General features: G+C 31.4%; 1 protein-coding gene across 1 annotated transcript in view; it reads left to right on the top strand.

Annotated features, from left to right (window-relative positions):
• LOC112680360 (ras-related and estrogen-regulated growth inhibitor-like) overlaps window positions 1–26,808 on the top strand; it is an 80,123-nt gene that overhangs the window by 49,894 nt on the left and 3,421 nt on the right. Inside the window, exon 5 of the mRNA XM_025550438.1 lies at window positions 22,999–23,177. Within this exon, the coding sequence (XP_025406223.1) occupies window positions 22,999–23,177 (179 nt within the window). The remainder of the gene's footprint in view (window positions 1–22,998; window positions 23,178–26,808) is intronic.

Below are 26,808 nucleotides of genomic sequence, written 5' to 3'. Positions count from 1 at the left end.
TATTATTATTATTATTATTATTATTATTATTATTATTATTATTATTATTAATATTATTGTTATTATTATTGTTATTATTATAACTATTATACTATACACGTATAGGTAACTATTATTATTATTATCATAATCATCACCGTTGTTGTACCGTAGTATGGGGGTTTAAAGCTGCTATAATATAATATTATCACCGGTCAACTACCCGTCGTTCTGAAGTATCAATATCCCGTTGAAAAAATATGTGCGACACGCGTGTTATGCATTGGTATCTCTCTATATATTATCTAAATTATAACTACGAATTGTGATCGTATTATATATTGTGTTGTGTTGGATTGTATTGTATCCACGGTCTTCAATAGTACAAGTAATAACTACTTTCATAGCATCTTCAATACTAAGTATATAATATGGACTATATATTCTATATATTGCTATATATTGCTAGTATATAAATATATTCTATATATTGATAGTATGGGTAGTATGTTTAAAATATTATTTTATTTTACTTTTCTTGAGTTATATACGTGTTATTCATGTAATTCGATCATTATAGTATTTTATCATGTAATTTTATTTTATTTAATGCGCGTAAAATAATAAAAACACTCAAAGGTTTTACTGTTAAGAGAAAATTGGATTTTTCTTGATGGCATGAATATATACGTAATAGTACAGTATACTATCTGTAATAGAACATATCAAAATATAGTTTTACTTTAAATTATTACCTATCGGTTTACTCAAGTGTTATTAGAAAATTGAATTTAGTGATTAAATAAACATTTGATTACATATTACAGTAAATATATCGGGGTTTTTTTTTAAGTACAATTTATTAACTAGAGTCGATAGTCGTTGAACATGTATATAATGTAGAGACCCAGTAAAATGATTATGGGAGGGAACCTATTCAACATATATCCTCCCCGCGAAGATACAAGTGTATAGTTGTACAATTTCTAAGTGTGTTTTTGAAAATTGTATTATTTCTATACCGAAAACCATTCCGTGCACTTGAACGCGGCGGCAAGTTAATATGTATATATATATATATATATATACGTGAGACTATTAGACAATCGGGATAATCTATAGAAAAACATATAATTTATATTGGTGTTATTTTATTTCCCTTCGCGGAGAAACTTTAGTGAGGTAAGTCGAGTATATTAAAATGTGTGTAATAATAAAATCGGTATATTATTATAAAACTACGTATTGGTTTTTATTGTATAGTAACAATTCCGTGAGGCTGTTATTGCTGCAGTGTAGAGAAAAAGATGAGAAACACATTATACGCGCATATAGGTGCACACACATAACAAGGTGCGCTGCATCGCGTCGTATCCAATTAGTTCTGCCGGCGCTGGATAATAATAATAATGAATGTCTCGGGATGTACTCTCCTCGTACGTGCGTCCGGCGAAACACTATACAGCTATAGTGGACCAATATCATCAGCCGGTGTGCATTATACGGTTCTGGTCAATAGGATGCATTAACAATAATACGTATATTATAAACGATTTTCTTCCTCGATTCTTCGATACTTAAACAGTTAAATGCAGTTACGAAGTCACGTTGCTCGCAACAGGAATAGGGAATAACCAAATATAAATATTTATTTATTATTAAATACAAATTCGAAAAAAATATATGCTTCTTGTATTTTTTAATGATATCGTGGTTCCTGCTATTTTCACCATATTATATACTAGTAAATGGTTAAAATTTAGTATTAAATACGATTGTTGTCTTCTATTTCTTTTTTGAAAAGTGATAAGTATATTTTTTTTTTAACGTTTAAATTGTTGCCTTAATTCAACTGTAGATATACGAATTTGCATAATATCCTATAGGTTATTGGTATTTGTTAAGGAATCCTAATCGTAAATCTTATAAATAAGGTATGCCTTTATAACGAATTAACTAAATAGCTCATAATAATTCTATATACACTTTATATTATTTTTTAAAAACCGGTATTAATATTTATGAATTTCGTCGTTTGTTTACATAATAATCGTTGGAAATTGACATAATACATCAACATAACATCATAATAAACCAGTTTCGGAATTTTTACTTATAAAACGATACTACACAGTTGATACTCTGGTTGCTATGATAGGTGAAATACGAGTATAATTATTATCATCGGTACCCTACGAGGTGAAACGGCAACAAAAAATGTATTTCCTCCGAATATCGTTTCGAGCACTATCCACGTGCATACGATAGCATGTAGTAATATACACGTAGAACACACGTGTAAATAACAGCTCTTAAAAATATCGCTGTGTAAACACAATTCTCTCGCCCGCAAAATATAACTGCGGTGTTGTACCTATGTGTGCGGGCGGTATTGAAAAGGAAAAACGAATGTTACAAAAAGACATAACATCGTTTTGATACGGATTCATGTGATGTATGTGTTGTCGTGAAAAACGTGAAATCGTAAAACGTTACGTTTTGTTCGAAGAATCGCCCGAAGTGTACTGGGTGACGGGTAAGTGTGTGTGTGTATGTGTGTGGGTGGGTGGGTGGGTGGTGTAGAAATCGCTCGCCCGTTTTGTCGTCCGCACGATTTCTTTGACACGACAACGGGCGTCGCCGTAGCACGAACGGTGCCCGCCGAAAGGGTGGTTGCGTCCCGGTGGTCGCCCAGGAACAATTGGTTGAGATTTTCGCGCAAATTTTCCCCGCGGGCAGACCAGATAAAATTACTTCACTACCGCGAATCAAATTATTCTCGCTTCGCTTCGCTTTACATTTTTAAATCTGTTGAAACCCCAAAACCGTCAAAATTGATCGCGCAACACGGACGATGTTCGTATAAACACTACGGCTCATGCGTACCGAATTCGTTTGAGTGAAATTTGACGAAAAAAACGCGCATCCGTCGAGCACTTTCGCTGCAAAACGTTACCACGCGATGACGGTGCTCGCCGGTTGTAATAATAGTAACGATAATAATAATAAAACGCGCAGAGCAACACGGGACGCGTCGTCGGTACGGTGTGGTTTACGCGAGGGTTTGTCCCGGCGCGTAACGTCGTTGGTAAATACGTTGGTCGCGCGCGCCGCCGTGTCGGATGACTGCGGTTTTGCACGCGCGCGGACGACGACTCAGCAGCACCACCACCACCACGGGCCCGGGCGTTTCTCGGTATGCAACGGTCGCCGCCGAGCAGTAGGAACCCGTAATCTGTAACGTTGTACACCCGCTCGCGCGCATAAAATATCATCGCACGTATTATTATGTCGTGCACAATAACGACGTTATCGACTCGTGCCCGCGATGACTTGGCGTTATGTAAAAATACGAAATATAAAACAATCGGAAGACGAAGAAACGGTTTGTCGGCGTACGTACATTTATGATATACAAACATCGTGGAAAAAACAAAAAAAATCTAAAAATTAAATCCCGAAAAAAAAAAAATGGTTATGGCGATTCGGTCCGATGTCGTCGACCCGTTAGCAGCCGACAATAGCGACCTTTGACCCCGAGCGTACTGAATAAAACCGAAACCCGCCGGATCCGAACGGTTTTAGCGACCGCGGGTAGTGCACGTACGCATAATGCCATGTTCTGTATGATGTATATTCGTAAAAAGAGTGTTCGTTCATTCCCCGAGCGTTTATACATTCGAGAGAGAGGCGGGGTAACGGTTTAAAACAGTTGCCGTGTAAAAACCGCGTTTTTGACATGTGTGCTTACGAGAGTTTTCGATTAAAACGCCACTCTTTCGACGTGCGCGAAACGCAATTAACGGGCAACAACCGCGATGCGACGAGGTTAAAGGACTCGGATCAATGCGCGAATACGATGTATGGTGTTGATATCGCGGCGATCGCCGAAACGTGGCACCATTTGTTTCACGGTCCGCGATATTCTCCTCAACAAAGTATCCTGTTGCTGCTGCTCTCGCCGTACGGAATCTTAATTATTAAATCAGGAAGATCCCCGATCGTATCTTCGCATATTACACGTACTTTCTGTGTGCTACACATAATAATAATAATAATATTATTATTGACGCAACCGTGGCGGAAACGTATGCGGACACTTTCAATGTTCGCATTTCAATAAATTACAACGACCATCATAAATTAAAATAGAATATTAATAATATGAGCACAATCATTCGATTAAATAATTTTTTTCTACATCGCGCGGTCGTGTTAAATTTGCCTTATATATGTTTACGACGGTGAGAGTTCTAGTGTAACCGCGCACAACAATGATGACTGGTCAAGTTAACGAGAAACAATTAGTGTTTAGAACATGTATCATTATTTAAAATTAATACTCTGGTGGGATTTATGCTTGTGTTTGCGTAGTTTCTAAAACCAAAAGTCGTGCACAATTTTCTATTTTAAACCCCGTGGGCTCGATACGGTTACACTGCGCACTGTTATCGTCGTTTATTCGGTGACAACACAATTATTCATTATTTATTAACAACCATTATATGGCAACAACTCGATTTATTACGGTATTTGTTTCATATTGTTATAAATAATACCGATTGTACAAACGTACACGACCTATTAATATATACATGCATAAATATATATAATATGATGTATTTACGTTCTTCGGAAATTTTTCGCAATAATACATTTTAAAACGCGAAATCGATGTTAGTACATTTAAAGCTAAGAAAAATATTATATACCTTAAATGCCACCAACAATTTGATATTTTATAGAAATAAAATTGCATTGTTTCGATAATTATTTATATTCAAAACTATATTCTAATGCGCAAAATGTGATGTCAATTGTGTATTAAACTATCAACATTTTTATGATATCAGTGTAAATATTCATGGAATACCACAGTGTTTGGTCGTAGTAGATAACGTAAGCCACAATTTTTCATTAAACTGCAGTTTTATTAGACCGCGTTTTGAGTATTACTATGAATCCACGCCCCCCCCCCCCATAAAACTATATTGTAATAGAAATATATTTAAACAATATAAATAAAATCGAATAAAACAATGTTATAGCAAAATTAAAACAGAAAACCTAAAAAAACGGATCCTTGAACGTGACATTCTACATATAATAAATTATCGGTTTTATTTTTCCAAAGAGCCATTTTTCCTAAGCCGACCTACGGTTCTAGGTACTTCCGTTTTGTACTTAATATCATACCAACTCATGTTATGATTGATTGATTGCAAATTGATTTTACAATATGATGTTTATACAAATAATTTCGGGAAATTCGTTTCAGAACAATAAAGAATACCTACATCATGTTTCGTACGGTTTAATAGCAAATAGGATCATGACATTGCGCTGACAACTATCGAGGAGATATATAACGAGGTCGACGAGCTGAATAAATTATATTTTATCAATAAAAATAAATAAATAAAAAAAAAGTAATAAACTAAATCATTAAATAAAACTTATCTCGTGCATAAATTAAAAATGTTGATCAAAATAGTTATTAAAAAATTATCTAAAATAGCTTAAAAATATATAATTTTATGCTATAAGCTATACGCCTTTTAAAAATGCCTTAATCATTAATTTTGTGTTAACGATATTTTATATCGTCTGCCAGGCAATATTATCTTCTAGAGTAGATAGATAAGTACAGATATAAAAACAAAAACATGTACAATTTATGAAAAATATATTTTATGTTGGCCCATTGGTTGTCAGTATCTGTCACTGTCGACCCATCGACCCTTTCCCATATCAAAGAAGTTAAACATTTAGAATCATAGTTTCGTATATTAATTGGCTATTTTGTACATTATCCAATGATTGAAGGATGAAGTAACTGAGTAGAAAAAATGTAAAAAACCTGGTATTATATAATTATATTTTCAGCGGCATTAAATATAAGATATGAAATTACTTATGGTGCTATTTTTGTGGTGTGAAAATCGTACAAAGATAACATGGAACTATTTATCACCTTCGATCATTTTTTTGTAATCGTTTGATGTTACCTATACGAGTTGAGATCCGTAGGCACAAATAGGATGGAGCTTAGGGAGGATAAGCCCCCCATACCATAATGTGCATTCAGCCTTCCATATCTTTGTAAGATTTTCACATGATAAAAATAGCACCATAAGTAATTTCATATCTTACATTTAATGCCGCTGAAAATATAATTATATAATACCAGGTTTTTTACATTTTTTCTGCTTCGTCCTTACTTCATCCTTCAATCAATAACTAATGTACAAAATAGCCAGCTAATATACGAAACTATGATTCTAAATGTTAAGTGTTAACTTTATTCGACTAGTTTGGATTATGTACACATTATCCAGATAGTGTGCATTTTAACCACGTTTTGGATTTTAGCAGTGATATATATATATATTTTAAATAACTATTAGTGTTTTTAAAACAAAGTAAGAATATGGCTTTGAAACTAGATATTTTGAAATAAATTGAAACAAACTAAAATATTAAAACCCAAATATGCATTTTTAAAACTATTCTTTATTAATATCTAATGTTCAAAAAATTATTATAATTATTACATGACTTAATAATTATTACAAATGTAGCAAAACCGTCTGATAACATGTTATACCTTATACGTGAATGTAAAAGAAATATTAATATTATTATATTATACTGTTGTATTTAAAACTAATTTATATACTCGTATATGTATAACATCTGTACCATGCGATTATCAAGAAATTGGTGTCGATTTCGTAAGTTGTTTAATAAAAATACGTATTATAAATTATTATACTTAACTAATGAAAATTGGGTTAAAAAGAATCTTAAGTCTTTGGTAGAACATGTTTACACATAAATGAACTATATATATTTTATTATATATTTTAGACAAACATAATCTCTTTGAAACTAATTTATTACACTTAAGTACGAATGTAGTGTGTAATAATTCAATATAATATACTTAATATCTAGATACTTAATTTGTAATTTTGGTATGTTATGAATCAATTCGTGATGTAATGAACTATTATATTAAAACATATCATTAATTATTTTCATAATAAAAATTATTATTATTTCTTACATAAAAACAATTTAGTATTTAAATAATTAAATATTAATATTATTATTCGAATTCCGAATATTACAGAATATAAATTTCTACATATAGAACTCAATACAAGTTTAACGGGATATAAAACATAATTATGACCGCACCAACTTATTGAACGATAACATAAATACTGATCGTCAATAGAAAATGTACTTAATTATTTGAGCACGAAGTGTTCGGTATAAAAATGTACGTGAAAACTTTTAGTTTTAACCAGTCGGTTTATTTTTACTTCGATGTGTTTACTCGGTCGTAAATTAAAGTATTTCGAACAATAATCGTTTTCATTACAACAATGCATAATACATTATAAATAGCTTATCAAGTCTAATTCGATTGATTTATCCTTCAAGTGGATGTAGGTGTAGGGTTTACCTGCCATATAATTTATGTCGAAAACTCTTTCGGTTTCTATCTTCACCGCGTGCTTTCACTTTTTTTCTAATTAAGTACCACGAAAGTTACCGTACGGGAAAAAGTCAATGAAACAATGTCGAAGCAACATAATACCAATGTGCAGGTATAACACGATGCGTGTGTATCATATGTCATAATAATCAGTTACGGGTACAACGAGGCGAACAAAAATCGTGCCAACGCGAAAAAATTTATCGGAAGGAAATGACAATGAGGAAGGCGTATCTGATTTATTCTTGATAAATTATACGGTCAAATTAATATGCTTTTTCTGCATTACGAGGTATCGGAAGAAAAATAATATGAAATAGTTGATTTTATCTCTTGAGACAGTATTCGTGCGTTTGATAATACATGGGGCAGTATTAGGCATTTTATGAACATCGTATTTTCATAACACGTATCACGTCATATTTTTAAGCTTATATGCGTATGTAGTTGTTAATATCGAAATCTAGTACAGAAGTTTTAATACTTGATTCTTGGATGTGGTTGTTTCAATTATTTTAATATTTTTTGATCGACTGATTTTACGGCAAATAATAAATGTGCATAAAAATGAATTTTTATGCAGGGGTAGACTGGCCTGGCGGGACACCGGGACAAATCCCTGTGGCCTGGTACAATAATAGATTAAATGGCATGATAATATTTTATACATTAAAAATATAGTATGACGATATTTTAATTGACAGAATTGGGGAAACTAGTGAAGTTATGAAAAAAAAACTAATTATGTAAAAAAGGAACTATTTTAAGAGTACATTTTAATATATGGATATTATATTAAAATGTGTACACTCTATCTATAAAAAAAATATCTTATATATTATGTGTAATTTTATCTACATAAAATGTTAAAAATAATTTTTAAATAATAAAGGTTTTTTATCATTATTATTTTTTTTTTTTTGAATACTTATGATTAAATCGTTGTTCCCCTATTAATTTTTGACCTGGCAAAAAAAATACCTGGCCAGAAATATTAACCCAGTCCACCCCTGTGTTTATGTAAAAGGTAACTTTAAATTAATACCACATATAATATCCTATCTATTATATATTAATTATACTACATCAAACTGAAATTTATTAAGATGTATTTATCACATTTTAATCAAAGGATAATTTATTGATCCAAAATAAATTCTCCAAAGAAATAATAAATTAAAAATTCAAGTACCTTATGAATGCATATTTAAATAATATTATATAATTTACTTAAAAAATAGAACACTACATAATATAAGATGAACATCAAGTAAGGAAAGAATATACTGTAAAAAAATCTTCAAATAAGAAACACGAATGACTTAAATTATTAGTGCCATAACTACTTACTATTATCATTATCCAATTTTATTGAAATTGGGTATAAAAATATGTACTATTCAACTTGATACATAAAAAGAGACCTTATATCGATGGAATTGATTAGCTTGCATTCAATTTTTTTGAGGTTGGCGATACACGTCATGATATCTTTATTTTATTCGTATACCACACAGCACACACCGTCGTACTAGAGGTCAATGCAATTTTGTTTTACACTTGTTTGTAGATATATTATACTGAGTGATGAACCACGACGACGGCATGATATTAATTAAACAAGATCTATTTAATCTTGGCTTCTGTCAAAACGTTTGATATACGATGTCAAATAAAACGCCTGCGGACACCCTCGAGTGGTTGCAGTCATTATTATTATTTTGTTATTTTGTATCCGTACACATTTATATCGGAGCACGATGTATTATGGGTGCAATTTTGTGCTGTCTATATTAAATATATACACATACATACATTATGACTAGGATGGACCCGAGGCGCACAGTTTTTGTGACAAAAGGTTTTTAGTAGAATCTCATTGTCGAGCGCACATTAAAAAAAAAAAAAAACATACAAACACACTATGTACATAATAATATATTTTTATTCATTGTGTGTGTATGCACACACACGCACACATACTACTGTAAAACATTCCATGCACAAAATTACACAGGTTAGGTACAAGGTGCTATTATACCGTATTGCTGTGTCTCTATAAAGTATATAATCTACATTATTGTGGTACATACGCCGAAATACTCAAGCAAACGTAGTGCATTTAGTGTAAGAAAGTATAATACTACTATAATATTGTTAACATCGTATCGGCCTTAGATTACTTAAATAATAATCTAATAAAAAAATTTTAATTATACTGCGACTTTTTTATGCATATATTAATGTTTTTTTCTCGTGCTTGATCTTGTTTACTTTCCGCACGACCAATTTTAGAACACAACATTATATAAATAATAAATATTGCGCCTATTTTTCTTCTAATCGTATATTTTTATCTGTTTTCAATACGAGCAATTTGTCTTGTATGCATTTCATTAATAAGTTTAAAAATATTACTTTTTACTACTTTGGTCTGCACGCGTGCAGGTGGACAACGATACACGTGTGCTCGAACGTATATAAAACGTAGTTAGGTCTTTCTTGCAGACGTTGATCTTTTTTTAAATATAAATTATATTTTTAATCTAAATTTCCTCTGTGATTATAAATAACACACACACACACACATACACACACATGTACAAACCTTGTATAAGAGGTGCATTAACGTTTATAGGTATAAATGAATATATAGATATTTTCATTAAACCTGGGAAGAGGCTGCAGTTAAAATTGAGTTCAATCAGTTCTATTCAAAAGTGAATACCTTAAAGACTGTATCATACACTACATTAACATCGCCAACCTATATGGTCTTCACTTTAAAAAAACATTTTATCGTTAACATAAAAAAAAAAGTATTGAAGTACACTCATAATCCATTTCATATGTGCAACGAACAATAAAAGATAATTGAGAATGATCTACACGTGGCGCTTGTTTTTTTATTGTAATATTGACTTTATATATGCATTAGAAAGCAGTATAATTACGGGTTTTCCTTATGATGCTTTTACATGCGTGTAGTTACTAACAATTTATTTTTATTTTTAAGATTTTTGGAATTTAAGTCAAAAAATTAATTTGAATAAGTACCTATTTTATGTATTATTTGTTCGTGACTTATAAATTCTGTTTATTATGTTTGAAATCTATAAATTATAATTTACGCTGTATGTGTACTTACAATTTAATTGTAAAGTATAAAATTGAGATTGAATTTTGTTGTTTTATACAAAATTAGGTAAACTAAACTTTTGATATTCATATACCTAAATATAATATATTATACAAAAACATCTATACACCAAAATTTAAAGATTTAAAAAATGTAATTAGTAATCGAGTAGGTAGTTTAAGTTACTTTTTTTATTGATTTATTAAATAAATCGTTTCTACCAATTTTTGTTCTTACAATGATTTTAATAATTAATTAAATTATTTTAATAATTAACTCAAAACATTTAAATGGTTTTCGGCGCTGTTCCGTGGGTACTGAATTCTTTCTGTTCGTTCCGTACACACGCAAGTGTGAAAAGTAATACTTGACTAACGCTGTTCGAATTTCCGAAGCGTTAAGATAATAATAATAAGGAGAATATTGTGATAATATATTTTCATTTTCATAAAACACAATCTAAATAATACATACTCTTATGTACTCGATGAACATAATGTTATAAGATGACATAGGTATTATTCTTATACCGCGTTCATACCTCGGTATTATTATTATTATTGTTATTATTATTATTTTTCACATAAAATTAAAACGTTAAACGTGTTATAATGGTTGTGTCTTGAAGATTGTAAGATAACGTATAAATTATCATTCACAAGCCTGTAGTAATAAATTAATTGTACGCCATTATAGTATACCGGCATAGTCATCGTGCGCATAATTTGATATCAAACGCGCCTACGGGTAATATTATATAGTATTATCGGTAACGGCTAGCGTCTTCGTCGCGCAGCTCAACGTTCGAAAACCCTCTTCGTAGAAAACAAGTACGGCCCTCGAGAGGATAACGGAATAAGATGTACCTTATTTAGTGAATAATAATATAATCATATATTACATTGACTTTCAACTTGGGGGTTGTGAATGATAGGTTTAGGGATCGGCAAAAATAATAGATGAAATAATGTTCCATATTACTTAAAAAAAAAATAAAGTTAATTATTTATTTTGTTAAATTTTTAAGTGAAAATTAATTAAAAATGTATACCATGTAAATATTTTATCGATAATTAAATCAAATTTTGATGAATAATACATTTTTTTTTCTTTTTGAAGGGTTCGCATTACAAAACAAATGAAAAAAAGGGGGATCACGATCCAAAAAAGGTTGAACACCACTGGTATACTAGACTATTATTTAATTACATTATTTAGTATTTTTGATTTAAGTGGTAGTGCTCGCATTTACTACCGTGAACTTAACTCAAAGCTCGGTATTTTGTTTATCGCAAACACGTTACATGTATTATCGTCGGAGGGTGATGCGCACCTGCAGCATAATAACATGATTAAATATCGTGTGTGTACAAATCAAAATCTTTCATTCCATAGAGAGGGGACATATGGGGTAAGTGCCCAAAGGTGCGCAATGTATTATGAATTAAGTGGGTGTCATAAAAATTGATAATAATAAGAAAAAAAAAATTAAATTGGTTACTAGTTTCCAATAATGTATAAATATTACCGAATGATAGAATATTATTGGTAAATAATTTATCCAAATAATATTTAAGGAATGAGGTAAATTAAACGCTAAAATGTGAATTCAATTTTGCAAAAATAAATTGTGGAAAGCGGAATGTTTCGTCAAATGTTGCTGCTCTAGGCCCTAGGGCGTTATTGGTAATTAGGATGCCACTACGGACGAACCACTTGCGCCTTGTAGACGAACAATATAATCATGGGAAGAGTGATTTCTCATGGGTTTCATCCGACACTTGCGACATTTCTCATATACGTATGTTTTGATTTTTCCGGGGTGGCATTAATGATCGTAGCAGTGAAATACACATGTCGAATACTGTATACTCTTACATATTGGTAATTTCCTCTTGTTGGCGGTGCAGGTGATTGCGCAGCCCCGAAAACGGTCGTAACGCTCTTTTTTTCTCCACCGGCCGTGAACGAAAACGCATATATCATGACTGCGCGGTAATGACGATGGCTAAGACGGCTAAGACGTCGGCGGACGAGAAGAAAACTCTTGGACGTGACCTCGCTCGTCGCACTAATCACAGAGTCCCTTGTTGACTGCAAACGCGCGCCGCCGACACCTTTATATAAGTACCACATAATATTTAATACTATTATTTCTATGAGACCGCGTTGCACGCGCAAGACGCTGTACGTATACAAGTGACGTACTTTCAACTTTCTTCGAACTAATATTTAACTATAACATGATTTTATTCATTGCTATAAGAAAATAGTTGTTGATCAGATTATACGAATGGAAAATTAGTATTTTTTTAAAACTTTTATAAATGTTAGGACTAAGTGACATGATCAATGGCGTATTTTTAAATTTTTTGCGGGAGGCATTTCAATTTTTCTAAAAAATAAAAGATTTTATAATATTATAAAAAATACACATAAGCTATGAATTAGCTGTATAATATATTAACTATACAATAATAAATATTATTATTATTATTAATACTAATCTAGAGTTATTTACAGCCACATTATATAAATTAATGTTCTCTTTCTCTGAACCTTCGTAGCAAGTTATTTACGACTTTTGAACTTCTTTTTCACTATAAAAAAGAAATTTAACACATTTTGTTTTTGTATTGTAGTATGTTATTATATTAAAATTTAAAGAGTGAATCACATTTTCTTATCTATATTAGCAAATATGTTCAATATTTAATTTAGCACTATACCATTAAATGTAGATATTTTTAATTTACAACAAAATCGGGGTTAATTAAGTTGGGAACTCTAAAGCAACCTCTTGCACCTCCGTCGTTGTGTCACTGATTATTATTAAATGGTTGCTATGCTTTAACTGTCGATTGTTCCGTAGTGTACACCGTTATCCATGTTGCGTAGCTCATTTTGTCTTCTATCAGTCGATGTAATAGAAACTGAAGCGAGTAAAATGTATTTCATTTTTTTGTTTCACTTTACCGGTATATATACTACGGTATGTAACGCGCACGTTCGGTTAAATTTTTATTATTACCATGTGCATGTATAGTTCCTAATGAGAAATGAAAAGAAAAATGTGAAAAAAAATATATGAACGATAGTAGAATATATTATATTACAACGCGTACGCGGATAACAATGCACCGCTGACAAAATGGCCTTCGGTCCAAATAAAACGATCAGACTCGATATCCATAAGCATGCCCTTATACAGTTATTATTATTAATTTCGCGCGGGATGCTGCCTGCGGGATCTCCGGGCACCGAGCGCTGTTACAATATATATAATCTATATATATATATATATATACATGTGTATGTCTTATACGCTGTTTTTTTGCTCTTCTCCAAACGCGTGCACGGGTATCATCGATACGTTGAACTCTGAAATCATCTATTGATTGTAGGTTCAACACCCCCGCCCTATTGTTGTGCATATATTATACTAGTCATTATAATACCTCGTTGCGATATGCGACGGCAAAACGTGTAGGAAATATCGAATCGGACGCGCTTTCTCCCAAACACTATGGTATGTAGCATATGTGGGCACAAGAGCGAATTCAAATCAATTAACGTAACGTTAGAGATTTTCAAAATTTAAAGGGCACACATTTAAGATAATTCATTGCATCAGGTTTTTACCACAGTTTCGTAGTACATATTATAGTTATATCCACAAGTATATTTAATCAATCTTAAGCAGTGGCTGGCACGTATAAGATTAAATCTCCGAATTCTAATGTTTTTTCCCCCTGAATCTACCCCTGTAAACAAGTTAACGTACATATTGGGACACCCATAAGCGCGAGTAAGACTTTATTTTACGTTGTGTTTCCCTCGACAAAATGGTTTTCCGTCTTGATATTTTTCTTTTACCGATCGCGGTGTACAATCCGCTGCAATGTTTTTATATTTTTCCCATTTACCGCATCTTACGAATAACTGAAATTCCGCGGCCGCGTGACCGTTGCAGATTTATTGCGGAAAAAAACGGTTGAATTGAATTTGGCCGTCAATTTCCAAAGCAGACGGAAACACAATCGTTTTGTAATCTCGATCGGTCGTATGCCCGTCATGTATATTATTATGTTTACAGTGACACACGCCTAAGGGTTGTTTCAAAACCTTTTACAAACTTGATCGATTCGCCGGTAAAAATATCTATAGGACTCATGTATTCGCTGCACGTGTACATAATATGTAATACGTGTGTAGCGTACACGCGTTGCTGCACTCACGATGTATATATATATACGCACCGGCGCACGTGCAACGTTGCATAATGTTGTGGTAATGGGTACGATCAATTTCAGTAAACAATAATGCAACGATCTCGATAATTATTATAATAATTATCGTGATTTGCACGACGCGTGTCTTGTTGTATATGGTTTGGCGTATTTTCTTATACAATGATGTACAACTCAATGGATAATATAATATTCTATAGCCTTATTAGGTAAAATTATAAATTTAAAAACTAAATTATAAATCACTTAAATTATATATCATGTATTAGGTGTTTATATGTATTTATACATGCGCATAAAATATGCTATTCAATTTTCCAATATTGAATAGTATTTATTAATTACACTAACTTATGAATAATTTAATATTCACCAATATTTTCAACAGATCGTCAATTGTTATGTTATTATTATTATTTATTTAAAAAAAAAACACTTATAATTTGATAATTGTAACAAGATATCTTATTAATGAAATATCAATTTATAGATTTTTTTTCGTGCAATAAAAATTCAAAACTGCCAATACGTCGTTTTTATATCTTAATGATGGAGTATTACTATATTATTATTGTCATCAAATTTTGTACGCGCGAACATTATAACAATATTTTATCGATTTGAAAAAAAAAAAGTATTTTTGTTCTGAACCGTACTAGTGCTATCGTATACATAATATTTCAGAAAAAACAATACCAATAATAATTTAATTATAGGCAATTATTTTTTCTCTTCGTTTGTAGAAACGACAACGTGTGGAAAATAATCGATTTCAAAACACATACAATATACTTTAAGAGTAACATTGAACTTGCCAATGCACGCTTGCATTTGAAGAAAAATCGGTTACCAGCTGTTTCTTGTCATCATGTTGAAACTTGAGTTGAGACATCAATCTATATTAAACTGAAACATATAGATACGTGGCTGATGGACCACTATTATTATAAGTCTATGACATTTCGTAAACATTATTTTTGAAAGTCTATTGTTTCATTCACCATCTCTTTAGTCTTAATATATACTATAGAGAAAGTGCGTGTAATTTACACGCATAAAATCAAAAACATTCTGTACGTTAGTCCCTTTTATGAAAATAGGCACAGTGATGCGTCGGATTAAAAAGCGCTGGTTATAAAAATATTTGAGTCGTGGGCATTACGCACGATGATAGATAATAGATACCACCGTCATTGAAAATGTTTGTACATGCATGACGATGTAATAATTACATGGTATTTATTATGCAAATAAAGATGATATGTTTTTTTTGTAATGTAAAAATGTCAACAACTAATAAAAAATGGCACTGATAATCATTACGTAACGAAGATTTTTTCCTCGTTAATTAGATGATCTTTTAAATTTCTACAGTTTTCGATTCAAAACGCAATATATCGTGAGTATATATGATACATGGTATTTATTTTACATGTAATTTTTAGTTTTTTTTAGCATCTAGTTATAATTATGAAATATTAATTATTACGTCTTTGAATTTGTTACAGTCTTGTACGTATAATATATAGTTGGTTGTACAATAGTAAATAATAAAATAATACAATACCTTCACCGTATAATCTTTATAGCAATAGAAATACTTTCTGTGCGATCCATGGACTGTAAAACGTAAAAATCGAACAAAACATCGTAGCTTCATGCGCACACTTTTAATTATAATAAATATCGATTTTATTATACATACATGCAGTGGCGTAACCAGGGATCAGGGGTTGTGAAATCCCCTGAAATATGTAGTTGACTTAACTTTACCCCAATGTCTCCATCAAACATCTTCCGAAATACATTTTATTTAAATGTAGAACACCCTCACCCCAGAAAATAAAGCCTGGTCGTGCTATATCTATGCGCCATACATATATAAACATAATGATAATATGTCGCTTTGATTTTCATCTTGATATAGTTCGGTAATGCATGTACGATTCTAGATATTTATTAGTTATATTAGTGTATAGTATACGTAATGCATTTAAGTTTAGATTTTAATGTGATTTAATTGTTCACCGTCTGTTATATCATAATAATATTATATTAACATATAGTGTGCAATAGTTTTCTATACTACAAATTTGTTTGATAAATATGTATTGTATATTTTGCATTCATTTGTTTTGTGGAAGTAAGAAAGATATCAACTCATTAAAAAAAAAAAAAAAAAGAAAAACGTACATTTTTTTATGTAGCAGCACGTTCTGTTACATTTAATATGGAAACAAAACAGCGTGACGTCCCACGTCTTTCTTATCTAATATATGCTTGCGTGGGTTTATACAATTTAATTTCAGGAAGAAAACAAAATTTTTTTCAATATTTATTAAAATAGGAAGTTTAAATATAATATATACTTACGCTGCGGTTTACTTGCATGTCATACTTCACGAAATTGTATATTCTCGCATAAAAAAATAGAAGTGCCTATAGATTTACGTAAATGCGGTAGCACCGTGTCATCGTCATATCGTGCGATGCACTTAACCAGCATATACCAGGAGAAAGTGTAATGTATGTATTCAACGTTATAGTAGCGTCATTTTTTATTATGATTGAAATTTAAAATCGAAAACTCGAATTTCACAAGCCCCTTTATGGTCTCGATGATGTGGTAGTATATATTTCTGCGAGTAACGTGATGATGTACGTCTTCTTCGAATCGCACGATCGCCAAAAATAGAAGACGGCTATCGAGAATAAATATACGCTGCGAACAAAAAATATAGTGTCTGCTGTAACTGCATCATCAAGTAAACGAGCGGACGTACTGTAATAACATATAGTTATACAGGTATAAAATGTGTATTGTCGGAAAAAAAATAATGCCGTTGTAGGAGATTAATGAGAAGATAGGGAGTAAAATAAGTCCAATGCATCTCACCGGAGCAAGTGTATTCAAATTTAACGTTATATTAAGATATATAACGTACATAGAAAATCAAAAATAGTTGAATTAATAAGTCGAATTTATAGTTTTTAATGTAATACCAATTAGATCACTTACTTTATAAATTTGGAGATTGATGAAAATGTAAGGATATAGCTCGAATTTTTACCAAAAGTACCATATGGTACCATATTTCAACATAATGCATTTCGTCGTTCCATTGTCGATTTCCCTAATCGGAAATTTAAATGCTATTTAAATGCACTTCAAAAATATATTATAGGAAAAAAAAACAAAACTACACTAAACAAACTTGTTTATTGCTGTACAAACTTGTTTTTTTTCTAATAAAAATTACTCCATCTTTAGCAATCTTAAGCCCGCGGTTACCTTTTTTGTTGTAAACTCGGTCCGGAAATTTTAAGCAATAAAATAGGTCGATTTTAAACTCGGCCCTGACATTTAAGATAATGAAAAAGGTCAGTTGTACACTCATCCCGATAATTTTGACCCATAAAATAAATAATAAGCTGGTCATAATTTAATTTACAAATAATAAAGTGATAACGTATCTGTATCTTATCATGAATAATTTATTGTTAATTAATGTTAAAATATATTTAAACATTGAGACAAATATTTTCATTTTCGTATTGGACTTTTGAAACAACGTTTCAGTAGTGTTTATACAACCATGACGGTGGCACGCATAATTGAATCCCAACGTGGATAATCACTGTTTTAGAATATTTTAAATATTCTAAATTAACTCGTACGTTAGCTTTAGATGAAATAAAGTGGCGATGTATAAACCGCAAATATACAACCTTTTTAAATACATTTGAAATAAGTAATAATATTATGGAGAAAAATGATGATCATAGCCATGAACCCATCAGGGACCAAGTAATATAAAGACAATGTGTTACTGCCGTGGCCAAACGCAAAGCTACTGAGAATATTTGCACTAGGCCAAATAAAATTTGTTTTAGTGTATTAAACAGTGAACCTGACGCGCAAGATCTGCAAGTAAATGATATTTGGTATGTTGAGAGGAATATGTATAACGCCAGAAGAAAATAAATGTCTGCACTGCCAAAATCAATCGACGAAGTCTATGAGGTATTAAAAAGTATGGAAATAGTTACAAATAGGAATACAAATTTTTTATTAATTAATGATAGATAGAAAAAAATAATCATTTTTAGCTGTGATACAAATTTAAAAATCCGCTGGGTAATGCTGGTTCTCAAATATCATTAGAATATTTTTATTTGAGCCAAGTTTACACGACAATAATTTTTACGAAAAAAAAAACACGGACTAAGTTAACAATAGACCTATTGAACATTTTTTTTCTTCGAGCCGAGTTTACAATCGCTCAAAATAACTGGACATATTGCGGGGAAAGAAAAAGCTGTGGAACTTTTGGAAAAACGGGTGTACCCTTCAGTTAATTGGATCACTCATCATTGGCTCCGAATGCGTGCACGTATTTATTATAGACTTCGACGCACGTTATTGTGTAGTAAATTCACGGTCGTGCGCACGTAAATAACACGAGCAAGGTCAACAATACGTATTATATCGACTTCAATCGCCATCGCTGACGCCACGTGGGTATACGTGTGTCCGTAAGACGTATAAAATATTGTAATATTATTTTACCTATATAGAAATACGAATCCAAAATGATTTTGATTTCGGATTTGTTCCGGTCCCCGTGTATAATGGCCGTTCGCGGAACAATCACGATCGTGGGCACATATCGTCTATTGTCACAGCACCAGCAACGACGATACAATATTATAATTATTATTATTATTGTTATTATTTCGATGTTTATTATCATATTCGACTGATTAAAATAAACAAACAAAGTACGAAAAAAAAAATCACATGTGTTTTGTTCCATTAACGATCCTATGCCACCGTCTGCCCACGGCATATTTCACTTGTTTTTTATTTTTCTATACCTCCGAGTGCGCGTATTGTAATATTAATTTATTGTATTAACATGACCGCGTGTACGTTTTCGTAAAACCGATTCCGACACGTTTCGTTACACAGGTATGTAATACGTCTACATAATTGCAGTAGTGCACACCGTAAAGGGGCACGTGTCTAACCTTAAGCAATGCGATTGTAATTCTTTAGCATTATTCATTTGGTGAGAGAACCGAAAGCTAACGAACGATCGCGACCATTACAGTATGTCCGTCCGTAGATATAAACTACTATTGGTTATAAATATTAGATTTTTATAGTTAATGATGTCGGCAACGAATGATCCGTTGTCGATGTACATTTTTAATGTTATTATAACATTCTATAAAAAGTGTGCCCCATTTATGAGTTCGACAATTACATGTTACCGACTTTATGAATTCGGTGTATAACAGTCTTACCATTATATATGCACCACGAGTAAAAGTATTTTCCTACACTATTTTATTTCCCCGTTTCAAATATGATAATATTATCTTATATTTTGATAATATCCAAGGATCAAGATGTGGATGACGTTTATATGATTTAAACGAACCGATAGTTTTATATTGTTTTGTTTGCAACCGTAGGTATACTGCAGGTAACATTCTTCGCGAGTATGGGGAATGTTGATCACGGTGCACGGGTAAACTGCAGATACCGTTATTACATCGTTAATTGTAATAGTATAACAGTAGCAATTAATCATTAAGCGCGTTGCGAAGGTCGTTCATTTGCGTAAAGAAGTAGCAGCATAGAACTACACGTTCGTTAAAGACGCTGCACAAATGTTTATCAACAATTAGCTGAATTACCCGTCGTTGGCGGGTTTAAGTAAATAAATGTATGTAACCTGCCAAGATTAAATTTTGTTAAATCTATTGACATTTTTGAAAACACCAAGTTTTCTGGTAACAAATTTTGTATCTTGAGATTCAATTCGTTGACCTCCACATTTTTTGCTACTAAAATTGCTCTTTCTGCCAGCCACTCATGATTTGTGTATTGTCTGTGTACACTGGAACATATCCGGTCAATGAGAGCATCTTGCGAATAAATGATTGTGCAGAAATCGTTCGGTAATTTTATACATCCCGTTTCATCTGTAGTAACTTTCCCATCTCCAATATCTAACAATTGTTTTGAGAATCTTTTGCACGCAGCTTTTTTTGATTAAATCGAAATAGAAGTATCGAAATCGTTCGCTATCTATCTTTATATATATTTCGACCATGAATTGTTGACAAAGCTTATGCATCGTAAAATAACTTAGTCCTGATCGCGTCTAATCATCAACCGATATGCATAATTTTTTGAACTAACATTCTTATTTGTTTTGGCACCTGTTGCGGGATCTTTTTGTTTAATATTTATGCAATACCCGTCATTTACTACCAAAAATAAAATTAATAGTTTTTAAATAGTTTTTAATAGTTTTTTAATAATTTTTTAATAGTTTTATTTAATATAATTCATTTTCAACAGCGCAGTTATCGACCTGGTCAAAAAATATTAAACCGATTTCAACCCTTTAAATTCAAAATTTCGAAAAATCCTTTCTTAGCGCACGTCTACATCATAATAGCTATCTGTATGCAAAATTTCAGCCAGATCCGTCCAATGTTTTGAGCTGTGCGTTGATAGCAGTCAATCAGCTTACTGTTTTATATATATATATAGAAGAAGATGTATAAATTATAATTTACATATTACGTACATGATAATTGAATCACGGTGAAAATAAACACATATTATACGTATAACGAGTGGGTATACTAAAACTGTGAAATGCGAGGCGTATTGGTTTGAAACAATATCGTATCTCTTTATGATATTGCATCGGTCTAAATAGTAAACGTACGAGTATATCTTATATTGGAATGACATTGAGTGTGCGTGTAAATTACTGGAGAGAAGAGGGAGATGTTGTAGGACACATGTGGCTTATAATATATGTAATAATAATTACCTACGTACATTAACATATTCCACTCGTTAAATCAGTTAAAATATAATGTTAAGTTAAAGAGGTGCCGAATAACTGTATAACACCTAAGCCAGTGGCGTATAGAGAAAATATTTTCAGGAGGGACTACTATGGACAGAGTTAAATTACCACTGCTATCTAAGATTTACTAACAAGAAACAGTAGGTACTTATCTAAATTTCATTTACAGAATGTCCCAAAACGATTTGACGTTGGACGCAAATTCTAATTAAGCATAAAGCATCATTAAAATATAACATACGTTTAAAATAATTTTTAAGTTTTTTAAAACATTTCGGGGGGGGCTGTAGCCCACTGCCCTCCCTATATACGCCACTGGTACACGCACTGTGTACGTGTTGTATATTATTATTATTATTATTATTATTAAATAGTATAAGCATATATTATGTTCGTATTGCGACAAAAAATATGACTATGAGTAAAGCTTGCAGCTATTATATACACTTTACAACCAGTAGCGGATTTAAATGAGCAAAAGTGGATATCCACGGATTGGGCCCTTGCTCGCGTGAGCTCTTGGACTTGCTCCTCGAACATTTTTTCTCTATTAAAATATGTAAAGCAAATGTTTAAATTATTTACTAAAAAACAAAAATAATGACTTGTCCTTGAATTATTATTTTATTAAGCTCCTTACAATATTTGCGAACTGGACTTTTTTCTTAAATTTGCTACCGTGTACACTGGCAGATATGACTAAGAATGGGTACATCGGTGTAGTAAAATAATATTACTCGATATTATATATGCTTAAGACTGAATCCTGTTTAAAAAGGTCTTAGATCAAACGATGGGTATAATGTTCTGGACCTGACGTTTTTCACACTGTCGAACATTTTAAATTATAAGATAAATATTTTGATTTAACACATTTTTACGATAACACTATTTTTGAAAATATCACATTTTATGCACATTATCTCGTCGAAAAACAGATATTAATTTATTTACGGGTGCATTATAGTTAACTAATGGGGTATGTAATTATAGCCATATAACCGCAACTATATAATTGTAGAGATAGAGGACTGGGGACAGTAAAATATGTATATATCAAATACAAATAGTATTGTTACATATAATTGTTGAAATCATAAAAACCATATTAGGTATAGTGATGAAACACGTATTATCATACGAATTAAAAATAAATTATTATTTTACGAAAATCCCAAGAATAAATTATAATATTAATTATTCGAAACTTGTTGATTTGTTCAGACCACTTGTTTGTTCGACCACATCCGATGGGGCGATGCGTTCGTGATCGTCTACAGCGTAGTGGACTGGTCGAGTTTCATCGAAGCAGAAGATCTTCTGGACAAGTTGAGCAAACTCAAGTTGCCGTCGTACTTCGCTACGTTGTTATTAGGCAACAAGAGAGACTTGGACCATTCCAGGTACGTCAGCGTGTAATGCAATACATGTTTGTATTATAGTCATATAACTCCGCATCATGTATACGAAGTGGCACGGCACATTTTTTTCCCGGTGAAAATAACTCAGTACTTATATTTTCATGGTTTTTTTTTTTTTGCTTTATTATAATTTTTTGGAAGTAACGTTAACGGACGCTCTATTCCCTCACTTTTCCGTGTTTAGTACTCTACGAGTATGCTATCCTATTTACTCATTGTATTGCTTTGTTAATATTATTTCTCTTATGAATAAAAATGTTAAATTTTATAGCCAGGAGGAAAAAGAGGGGGCCATATGGAAAACGTTATTTAAAATTTGTCTTTTCATCCCTTGGCCAGTTTAAGGAAATAACGTAAGAATTTTTAATTTCTATAAAATTTAATAATAGCAATTTTTTTCGAGAAAACATAATGTGTCGTTACTCTGTATAACAAATGTTCGCGCTCTTGTGTATGTGTGTTTTTATAGTTAAGAGATGGAATATATATAGTAATGAGTGTGCTAGAAAAGGATACGGAGTGAGATCAAAAGGAGAGAGAGGGAACGGGTGAGAAGGAATGAAATATTTTGTACGGCGGAACAGATCCTAAAAATACGAGGATGAAATGTTCACCGAGACTGTGTGTTATCGCGCGTGATCCTCGTGTAATAACGTAAAACGACACACGAGGAGACATATATTAATATCATGTAGGCGGGGGAAAAAATAAAACAAAATCGCCAGAATTCTGTTTTGGTCTCTTTCACCGAACGCGCGCACGTGTTATGCTCGTCCGGCGCACGTCCTCTCACGTTTTCTCATTGTTTTCCAACTTATTTTTCCTCCTGTATCGTATGACAATATATAATTATAATTACGACGACGAGAACGTCTGTATAACATGAAGCGTTAGACGTCCTAAGTTCCAGACTTCCTGTACGCTACGAATACAACATGTGTTTTCATATTTCCGGATGTGTATTTATAGGTGAATAACCAGAGAAAAAGGTAAAAAAAAAATTATAGCAATCATTTATATAATTATTAATTTGACTTCAAATCGTTATTAAATATAGGGTATTGATTACCATAGAAAACATCTAACTTCCCATTCATTCATTTGATATTTATCAATACACTTCGATCCTGTTAAGAATATATATATATAATAGTATATGTAATTTGTAACGATAACACATTCAGAAACATTAATTGCCGTTTGTACCGCAATTTGGCACAGTTTCATTAGCGCAACATTATCGGATTTTTTTTTAGACAGTGAATTTACTAACCTTACACTATTTTCTAAACTTTCAACACCCCAATGTTGCTTTACTACATTTCATGTCCCTTTGAGTACCTACCACAAATTACACGCAAAGTGATTCTATAGAAGACATTCGATTATAACAATAATACAATGATAATATAATAATGATCCCACCGTTCATATTTGACTGTTTATTATTTCACTATTCGACTTACACAAATAATAATAAGTAAATAAATGTATTCTACGAATGTATAAAATAGATGAGAAACAATACGTAGCTCAAATTGCAGACGATGCAGACGAGCAGTGAACAATTAACGTTATTCGAGGTTCTATAATAATAAAACCAATATTTCGTATCCTCGGGTAATCGCTCGGGTAAAACGTATACATATTCTTATTTTTCAGAAGAGCGGAGGATTGAAAAATAACGATAATATTTGAATTTAATTATACACTCCCAATTATGATCATCTTCATTATATATGTGTTCGTACACATATATAATTAAAATATAATATTATTATCGTTTCTAATTTTTGATACCGTCAGGCGATACAACAGTCAGCAACGTTGTATTGTTTTGTGAATATTTTCTAGGTGTATTTTACTTACACATTTATATTTTCTTTAATGAACCGCATAAAATTATTCAAAGAAAAATAATTACAAAACCAATAGTATATATTATATTTGTGTATATATTTGTGAACAAAAAAACGACAGCGATGAAAAGCGAGTGGGTATAACTGTCTAGTTTGACAAATAAATAAAATACGTTCGCTTTTGTATTATCTGCTATCCACGTGAGAATATTTCTAGAGATCACGTTTTTAAAAATGTTTCTCCTGTATTTCAAGATCAAGTAGGTACATCAGTTTTATTTCACGTGGCACCGGCCATACATCGTTTCCAAGATTCGTAAGAAAATATTATTTATAAAATAATATGAGTTTTGTAAATATCTATCGTGTTGGGTTTAATTATTTAAATGATTTCCATCTAGGAAGAGACGACCATAAAAATAAATATTTCAATCATTTTCCACAAGAATGTTTTATATAGTTACATATGTTTGATGTATATGTTTACCGACCGTTTTTGCATTATTAATAACCATACCGTATTAGATTATTATATAGGTATATTGTTTTGCAAGAAAGAAATATATTTTATAGTTTTAAACAAACATCGCATGAAAACGGTCGTCATTTTGTGTCCTGAAAGATTATATAATACATTAATTTACATAATACTTAATATTACTATACATATACTCGTCTTTAGCGCTTACAGTTATAATTCTATAATATACATAGACACTTATCAGATTTTAGGTTGAACAAACATGATTTCTATAAGTCATTTTGTGTGTACTTCTGAGTTTAATAATAATAAATGTTGCTCTTATTATTATTGAAGATAGCCCCCCCACACACACACACCACTACCACCATATATAATTATATAATATAACCCAGTAAGTATATTATTCATTTCAATGAGCATAATTGTATATATTAATTATTATATAATTATTATTATATATAATAATGTTCTTCGCAATGATTTAAATAGAACGACACTAAATAATTAATAAAATTTTCTCGAAAGTTATAAAAATACATAATTTAACAAATATAGTGGAACCCGTTTAAGACGCTCTCGCTTAAGACGATTTCCCGGCTAATACGCTTATTTTTACGAGTTCCATGATTTTAACAACATTTAACATGTAATTTACTCTGGATAATACGCCCTATGTTCCCGGATAATACGCTCGTATTGTCAATGATGTTCATATAAAAATATATTGTATATACATATACATTGTATAAAATTTAAAGAAATACCTCACTAATAATAACGATAACCAATAATAACAAATAGTAACAAATGCTCTTGATCATGTTAATCAGCTAAGAAAATTAATTCCATCTTTTAACAACGCTGACGAAACTTTACATCATCTTAATAAAATTGAAAACTTCCTGTATTCAAAAAAAACATCAAAACTTTGAAACAATGAAAGATAGACGATTTTTTGAAATAGGTAATATAAATGTAATAATTCACTCTGCAAAGTAAAAAATATAATTTATATATATATGTTACCGGAAAAGATGAAAATTCAGGAATTGTCAGTATATCCTAGTCATTGTTGACAATGACTGGAAAGGTTAGGCAATGTTGGATATTTCGTAGTTTTATCAACATTTCCGTATTATATTAGGCAATGTTATAAATTTGCATTTAAATAAATATCAACGCCGCTTTATCGGTGATTGATCTGATTATGGAACATTCAAGTCTTCATGAAATATATATTAATTTTAAATAATGAACATTTTTTTAAATT

This window comes from Sipha flava, unplaced genomic scaffold (assembly GCF_003268045.1).
Source record: "Sipha flava isolate LNK unplaced genomic scaffold, YSA_version1 176_pilon_pilon, whole genome shotgun sequence".
NCBI lineage: Eukaryota > Metazoa > Arthropoda > Insecta > Hemiptera > Aphididae > Sipha > Sipha flava.
This window is presented reverse-complemented; position numbering and strand designations above follow the sequence as displayed.